At 35.1% G+C, this 9267-nt stretch overlaps 1 protein-coding gene across 2 annotated transcripts in view; it reads right to left on the reverse strand.

Moving 5' to 3' along the window:
- LOC141841692 (COP9 signalosome complex subunit 2) overlaps positions 1–7418 on the reverse strand; it is a 16046-nt gene extending 8628 nt beyond the window's left edge. Inside the window, exons 1-5 of one of the 2 annotated variants that reach the window (XM_074729874.1) lie at positions 7199–7418; positions 7018–7110; positions 5870–5948; positions 357–597; positions 179–253 (exon numbers count right to left, since the gene is read on the reverse strand). In XM_074729874.1, the coding sequence (XP_074585975.1) occupies positions 179–253; positions 357–597; positions 5870–5948; positions 7018–7110; positions 7199–7208 (498 nt within the window). In that variant the 5' untranslated portion in view covers positions 7209–7418. The remainder of the gene's footprint in view (positions 1–178; positions 254–356; positions 598–5869; positions 5949–7017; positions 7111–7198) is intronic. The other variant, XM_074729873.1, reaches the window with a different exon arrangement.
- Positions 7419–9267: the final 1849 nt, after the last annotated feature.

The following is a 9267-nucleotide window of genomic DNA, read 5'->3' on the forward strand; positions in this document are numbered from 1 at the left end:
ACATTTGAATTTCAATAGCATAGACCTCTAAAAGCTGTGTGCCTTTCTTTTGATCATCAGTACCATCTTCTCTTTGGCAAGATTTGTGGAGTTCTTTTAGTATCTGGATGCACCAATGCAACAGTTCAACAAATTAAAAAGCATAACTTCGAGGTATAATTACAATTCAGAGATCCACCTTATTCATTCTTCCATATTCTTGCATGTCAAACCAAATTGTGCAAAGTTTAAGATTTGTCTTGAACCAAAGTCTCTGCAGAAACTCATAAGAATTAGCTGGCAATCCACCAGATCATTGTGATAAGGAGTCACTCTTTTTAAGAACATGAAAGGACAAAATTTTATTAGCCAGTAACCTCATTCTTTGCCTCCTCAAGTGCCTTCAGAGTCATCTCATAGAACTCTTGCAGAAGACTGAAGTTCTGATTTGCAGAACCAGAAACAAAATCCATTATGCTGTTTATACATTTTTCACTATAATTTCGTGTAACAGCAGATTTGATGTATGTCAGCATCTCCCTGTAGGCTTCCATCATCTCCTTATATTTGCCTAGTCTATAATAAAGTTTGACTGTTTGCTTTAGAGCTTTAAATCCCCTGTTTAAAAAGCAAAACAAGTCAGTCCATATTTGCAATTTATTCACAACTTACCTAATCTACAAGCCAAGAAATGTTTGGGACACACTTTCAAGAACCTTACCCATAAAAAAAAAGAATTACAAAGAGCGTGAAGGTGGTCATATTTGATTTAGTTTTACCAAAAGAAACTTGATTGTAAACACACACACACAAGATTTAAAAAAATGCCTAATAAAATGTCAAAACATGTTAAGATTTACATATAAATACAGTACAACACCACTGGGCTACTTCAGTGAACTAAATTAGGATGTAGTGAGATGAACAATGACACCATTAGACTGGAATAGCATTAGGATTTTTTTTCTTTCAATTTCAGTATTTCACAAAAAAAACAGGTTCCATTAATATCTCTAAGCTATGTCTGTTAATTTAACATAATTTGACAATGTAAATTTAGCATGAATTAGAAATAATCCACTTAAAATCTCAGTGAAGGTAATCCACTTCATTTTATTCTTCAAGAAAGGTTAGTAGTAGGTAGGCATAAATAGGCTGTGTTAATAACAAAGAAATTCACACATGATGAAGGCTACTTATAAGCAGGCTCACATAAAGTTCATTGTGATTCGCAATTGAAGTTGATCTTGTAATATAACACAGATGTACTAACAAACATTAGAATATGGAGCATATATGTTATATAAGCAATGACCTTCTTTGTAATAAATGTCAAATGTACATTAGATTTCGATTTCAAGATTGCTAGATGAAACCTTCTAGATCAAAACCCATGCTGATGTCTAATGTGTGACCCCAATTAAATTTTATCTTTAATAAAGGATCCTTAAGGAAAGCATAAGCCCATGAACTAGTAAAACCATAGTTTGCAAAATTGGTATAGATATCGGAAACCAACTATGACGAAGACATCAGTATCAAATCAACAGAACTTAAATCGGAGAAAAAGATAAATTTAACAATAGGAAATATAAAAAATAAGGGAAAAGTCATAATGAAATTATTTAATATATGAGATAATTATATATGTATCGAGTAGATAATATCATAATAGTTAACTATGATATAATAAAATTAATTGAATCATAAATAATTATTTTAAATCATCAATAATATCATATGTAAAATATATAATATTAAACTATTAGGTATTAGTACCAAAGTTTCAAAAACCACATGCAAGTGGTATATAGTTGACCCATGCATAGTGCACATATGATATGCAGTGGCATATGTGGATAAAAAAATATTAAAAATTGTTATTTTGTTAGCTAAAGTGTTTATCACTTACAAAATAAGTGTTTAAATTAGTACTTACAAGGTCTAAGCTACCAAATAGGGCAACTTAGAGTTTCAAGCTAAGTTAGTTCGCCTAAAATTGGTTTAATGAACCAAAGAAGATTTCTTAATTGTGCATGCTAACCCCATTTGTGGTCATGCAATCGTTATATAATCCCCTTCAAAATCTACCTTGGCTAGAAAGTTTTTTAAACCACCATTAATACTATTAAATTTCTTCTTATTTTTATTATATAGTACAAATCCAGATTCCAGATTTATTTGAGTATTATAGAATTTATTCAATATTACATCAATATCTATTTAGTATTAACAAATACTAGAGCAATTTAGTAGTCACTAGTAAATCTATATAATAACTGAAGGAGTTCGTATTATGTATTCCACATAATTCTAATAACTATACATAATAAATAAATAAGATCAAAGTATTAATTACATTAGATTATAAGTAATAACACCATTTTATTATTTGGAAGTAGAAAAATTCAGTAGTAATAAATAATATATTATCTACTATTAAATAAGAATCTGAAATCTTACTATAAAATGTACTTATCTAGTTTTTAATAGAAAACATTTTATTATAAAATGTACTCATCTAGACTAAGAAGAATCTGCAATTTTACTATAAAATGTAACCATCTAGGATTTGATAAAATAATAAGATTAATGGCAAAAAATCAAGAAAGCATCTCTTATTATCATTATCACCAAAAGAGCATCCCACTTTGAAAAAAATATCAAGATAACGCTCCACCTATAATTTTCTGCCCAAAATATCTCTGTGACCTCCACCTTGGAGCCACCGCCTTGGAGTTGCTTTGGTCAAAGCTGCTTCAACCTTGAAGTTGTTTTGACCAAACGTCCTAGTTTTGGTTAAAATAGCACCACCTTGGAGTTGATTTGTACAAAGCAGCTCCAAGGAGGTGGTGTTTTATACAAAGCAACTCCAAGGTGATGCTGCTTTGTACAAAGTGCTCCATAGCAGAGCACAAAAGCATATTTTGGACAAAATTATATATGGGGCACTGTTTTCATAATTTTTGCAAGAGAGACACCCTTTTGGAGATGTAGATAAAAAGGCACTCTTTTGATTTTCTACCAAGTTTAATTGAATTTTTGTTTACCAGACTAGTTTGCTTTTTCATGTATATTATAATTAAATTGATGGCATGCATGATTTTGTATTCTCATCTGATATATTAGTTGTTGATAAAATAGAAACTCTTTGAATTATTATATGCCACAGTTACTAAGTTTGGCAGTAGCTAACTGTTATATGATATACATCAAATGTCTTGCCTATTACTTTGTACCATTTAAAAGTATAAGTTGTACACCATAAAACTATTATTAGTTTTAATATATTTTATCCACTTTTTTACTCTTTCCTCTTGCACAAAACACCTTTCCTTTCCCATTTTGGTGACAACATTACTAAGGAATTTCAATCGTCACAAAATACAGACAACAATGACGACGCTGCCATAGATGATTCAGATTCACCCCACAATGCTCCTCTAGCCTCTTGAATATCATCACCCATCTTCTGATCTCTTTTTCTCTTTCTGGGTTCAGTTAAAAGGCATTAGAATAAGACCATGATTATCAAAATCGGTATTGATTTCTAGAACTGATGCTGAAAACATCCAAGTATTGGTAGTATCGGCTTGCCAGCACAAGTGATCAGACTCATTTGAAAAAAAAATCACAACAGGTGAAAAATCAAATAACTTGATATAAGACAAATGATATTCAATCATAATAGGTTATGTTCATGAAATAGCATAATGACACCATAAATGATGGTAGCATATTTAATTAGTTTGTGATGCCATATTATTGACATTAATAATATGAGTGTAACAATGACTATATCCATCTCCTATAAACATTTGCTAGCATTCAAGCTATAATCAAGAAACAATTGGCTATACTGACTTATCAAATCAATTTACTTTGAAGAAAAATTCAACCTAGCTCATCCTATCAATTTAATCTATTTTATAGCAGAGTTAAATATGTTTCTAGATATATATATTTTTTATGAATCTCTAATTTCTTTAATCTTAACCATCGATCTATTGAGTTTTGTATAATTGGTCATTTTGATAATTATGTGCTGTACAAATCTTTTAGATCAACTGATACTAAAAAAAGTCATCCAATTTCAGAAGATTTATGTTGATCATTGACCAATTTCTACAACTATTCAGCAGATCCAACCTTCTTTTTTTATTCTGGTTAGATCTAGTAAATTTCCTTAGATTTTCAGACATGACAATTACAAAATTGGATCACCATTGGCCAAACCCATTAGGACTCAGATAATTTGGACGTGGGTCAGCGAATTTCAAAAATGTTTGGGTAAAGCATAGTTGAAAGAAATACATCCAAACAAGAAATACGGTAGTTGTGAGCCACAATAAAGTGAAACATCTAAAACTGTGAACAGTTAGAGATACTATCAACTAAGAAAAATCAACTCTAACCAGAGTGAAATTAAGTTTCAACCTCATACCATGAACACTTATAGTTCAAAATACAATGAAATTTCTATTTTCTCTAGTGTCTTTAAAAATATAAATGCAGCATCGACTAACAAGCACATTGCTTTTTCTTGGACCAGCACAAGCGATCATCTGTTTCCTAAAGGTCCTTTGGAATTAGAGTAAAAATGGAAGAATGGTTCTCTCACCAAATAAACACTCGTATTCTTTTGAAAGGGGAGCTATGTTGTCAAACACAAGGATAATCTGAGCCCCAAAAAAGTTTTCTTTTTGCTAAATACTTTCGTTTAAATTTACTCTAGATAAGACCAACCAACCATACATGAGCAAAAATTTTCATTCCACCTACTGAGCAACACGCGAGAAGCTCCAATACCTAGTATGCAAGTGGATGAGTCTTTTTGAAGTTCTTTCATCATGATCGTCTTTTGTGACCCTGAGCATCTTCATCAAGAAGGGCAAAACTCTTCTTCCCAAGCCATGAGTATCTTCCATCTTCATCACAAGCATCTTCCACATGGACAAAACCCTTCCTCCCGAGTCATGAGCATCTTCTGCTAAGTATCAAACTTCTTTAGCAAGGATGAACTAGAGATGACTCCTCCAATCAAGGTGTTCTCATATAGATCTAGTACTACTACTCTTCTTATTCTTCCTCTTCTCCTTTCCCCTCCTCCTCCTCTTTGAATTGACTAACACAGTTTATCAGCATAACCAAAAATGGCACCAAAATTTTTTCATGGCGGTCAGGGATCAAAATCCCAAAACAGAACAAGACTTTTAAACATCAAATTCAACATCTAAGTACTCAGAGATGAAAACAATGTGCTAGTGAATTAGTTAAACCAAATTGCATCCAAATAAGAAGGAAATTAAACAGCCAAGAAAATACTTGAGAAAAATGAACCTAGTTAACTGAAATTGTACCTAAAGAAGAAGGCAATTACATCCAATCAAGTATTCAAGAAATAATCCTGAAGAACCTTTGGTAGTAAATTGACTGACTATGAAATTATCTAAGGTACATGAGTAAATAGATACCCTACACATGGATTGTGCATATAGTAAACAACGAGTTGTCTTAATCATTTGGGGTATGTACACATTATAAATAACAACAGTGCTTACTTTAGCTCAGAATTAGCATATATTGAACAAAAGTTATATATTTCTCAAAAGTTATTTATGCACAAGACATTTTAATTCTAAGTCATCCGTCATACCAAGATAATAAGGTTACTTCCACTAAAAGCCAATAGAAATATATATAGACTTATTCAGAGGCTCATGAATTTCAAAGAGCATGGGTTATATATAAAGCAACAATGGTATAATTATTGCACATTTGATCCTCAATAAACAAAGCAATGAAGGTCCAAACAATGCATAAACATCAGGTGCAAAATAAATAGCATTGCCAAGTCTCAGGGATTAATACAACAAACCCTGGTGATTACCATTCAGCTTTCTCGGGTTCCATCCGCACTACTTCAGCAAAACCAGCAAGTGCTTCTTCAGGATCAGTTTCCACTAGACCTGTAAAATAAATGCTACATGTAAAGCCTATTCCAGCAAAGTGCTCACATCAAACACACCAAATTGCACAGTGGAATTGTACGGGGAATGCACAGTGAGAAGTAGATAGAAAAAAAATAACATGGAGAGATCATAAAAGAAAATAAAAAATACTTCTCAAGTAGCTGACTCCTCGAGTTGAATTTTGTAAATGATAAGTGGCAAGCTAAGTGAAACCAAGTAGAATAGTAGACCAAAAGAAAAGGTTGAAGGAGGGGTATATGCCACAAGCAATTGACTCTAGAATATAAAACTTGTGAATGTAAAAGGATACTAAGCTGTGAATCCTAGAAGCTGTCATTGATGTTAACATGCCAACCATTCATGAATCCAAACCAAGAAAAGTTTTTCAAACAATAAATACAGACAACAGTTGCACGAAATAGGAACTGATAAAGTGACACTGACAATATAAATAAAAATAAATCTATCTAAGTCATGTAAAATTGTTTATCAAACCCACAAGAGAGAATCTATTACTTAAAAGTAGCTGGATCTTTTCATTACATAAATAGGTTTAACCAACTCGATCATCCATATGCATTATGCAGCACAAAGCTAACATGAATAGCCAGTTAACATCAAATAATATTGAACATTCTCCTTTTATAATAAAAAAAAGGCCAATCCACACTCTCTTTTTTCTTCATCTGTTAAGGCAATCATTAATGTGGCTTCTGATGACATTTTTTAACTAGCAAGCATCCTATAAGATATATTTGTTCTGGATAGAGAAGGGGGTTGACGAGACTATGAATGATTAGAACAATCAATAAACATATTTTCAATTCACTGAAATTACCCAAGATTATCTAGGAGCACATCACAAAATGACTCAAAATGATCAGATCAACCGACCATACCGTTCTCTGGGTTGGTAGAATTTAACACTGAATCACCACTAGAAACTCCTTCTAAGTAGCTTTTATTTTATTTATTGATTGATTTATCAGACTGTGCGCTTTTTAATTATCGAAACCATAGAATACATACTGGCATTTCACTTGGCGATTAAAAGAAAAAGAATTACCTTTGGAATTGTAGTACTGATTCTCAATATCAACATCCTGCTCCTCAGGCTCGTCGTCAGAGTACTCAAATCCATAATCTTCCATATCCGCATCTAAAAGAATCAACCAGTGTAACTTTATGTTTCAAAGTACATAGAACTACAACAAATCACAGAGGCGTCAATCCACAGGATCGCTCACCGGAACCCATCGCTTCCGACCAACAATCGACCACAAACAGTGATTATTCCGCGCAGCTTTGGATTTACCGAAGGGACGGAGACCTGAGGCGAAACGTGTAAGAACGACGCAGATTCAAGCGAATCCACTCCTACCGCTGGGAAGCTTCGAATGAATTGCAAACCCTATTGTTGCTTTCTAATTTGCGCTGGGCCGCTTGATGAGTAGCGGTAACCATTCGGACTGCTTAATATGGACTGGGCTCGATCACATTTAAGCTCGTGGTTCTTGTCCAATCCCGGTTCAAATTTCAAATCGAATTTGAGTTTAGTTCCGATTCTACTATCAAAATGCTTTCCAAACTTTATATTTTTATATTAATTTGTTTTCATATAACAAACAGCTCTCTTGTAAACTTACATTCACCATGTTGCATTACGGTGGTAAAATATTCAGATAAGCAATGAGAAAGCCAGAGTTTAAATTTTAAGATAAATATTTTGAAAGTTAATTTTTGAATGTGCATGAATTATATTTTAAATTTATTTGATAAGTGAATTTAAAAAAGCATCTATTTTTAAAATTAATTGAATCAAATTTAGACATCTATATTATAAAAAATAAAATAAAATCATATGACGAGGTAGTCCCGTCATCCCACCATAGTGCCTTGAACGGTTTCTCTACTTTAATTTGAACTTGTTATGGTGCAATATTTACTAACATGATAGTATGATAACTATATTTCAGTAAAATATGAAATCTGTCATCCCAATGGTCTTATACGATCGGTCTTATAACTATCTGTGAGGGGATAAATTGATAATTACAAAAAGATAATGCTGTAGTTAATCACTATAAGAGAGGACATTGTCTCGGCTTTGTCGAGATTCGATCTTTGCTTACTTTAATAAGTCTGTTCCGTAGTAACCAATTTAATGATACCCTGGGAGCAAAGATGATACCTACATAACTTACTTTAATGTTGTGTAAGAAGTTAATGGGCAATCGTTATCTTAATCTATCTATTGTTTCAACAGCCAAGTGACCCTCCTCTTTGCCTGAAAATAGTTTGTAATATTTAACATGCATGGGGTACCATGTCTCTTTCGAACACTTATCTTGACATTTGATAGATGAGGACTAAGTAACAGGCCCGGCTCTAGGCATAGGCCGGTAAGGCCTGTGCCTAGGGCCCAATTTTAATTGGGGCCCACTGGTTAGGGTATTTAGGGTTACAGGAGGTTGGATTATTGGATTTAACCCAGAAGAACGCCCCGATCCGCATCCGCTGTCCCTTCACATTCTCGTCGCCTCTTCAAAACCCCGATGGCCCGATCGCGGATCGCCTCTTCATCTCCCCTTTCTTTGACGCAGGCAAAACCGCGATCATCTCCCTCCCCTGTCCTTCGAGGCTTCGACGTAGGCGGCAGGCGAAACCGCGATCATCTCCCTCCCCTGTCCTTCGAGGCTTCGACGCAGGCGGCAGGCGAAACCGCGATCATCTCCCCTGTCCTCGCGAAGCACCGCCGGCTTGCCGCCTCATTTCTCGCGAAGCACCGCCGGCTCGCCGCCGCCCCATTTCTCGCGAAGCAGCGTCGGCTCGCCGGCCGCCGCCCCATTTCTCGCGAAGCAGCGCCGGCTCGCCGGCCGCCGCCCCATTTCTGATTTCTCGCGAAGCACCGCCGGATCGCCGCCCCATTTCTCGCGAAGCAGCGAGCGAAGCAGCGCCGCCCCATTTCTCGCGAAGCAGCCCCCATTTCATTTTCTCACGAAGCAGCAGGTTGGGCGTCGGACTCGGCCGTCGGATCCGGACCATCCGGTAGTTTCTCTTGCATTCTCGCCGCCCGGCCCGCCCCATTTCTCGCGAAGCACGAGCGATCCGGTTGTTTCTCTTGGGCCTAGGGCCCCCCGTAGGCTTGAGCCGCCCCTGCTAAGTAACTAGCCTTTGTCTTCAATTAGGCATAATAGAAAATTAATGGACATTTTACTAAACAGTGCAGGTAGGTAAAATTTGTCATTCAGCGTACCTGACTTTCATAATGTCAAAATCACGCGCTGCATTCCTATTATACCTTTTCTCTATTTTT

This window comes from Curcuma longa, chromosome 11, assembly GCF_044706935.1.
Source record: "Curcuma longa cultivar G26 ecotype Majalengka, Jawa Barat chromosome 11, ITB_CL_G26_1.1, whole genome shotgun sequence".
Taxonomy (NCBI): domain Eukaryota; kingdom Viridiplantae; phylum Streptophyta; class Magnoliopsida; order Zingiberales; family Zingiberaceae; genus Curcuma; species Curcuma longa.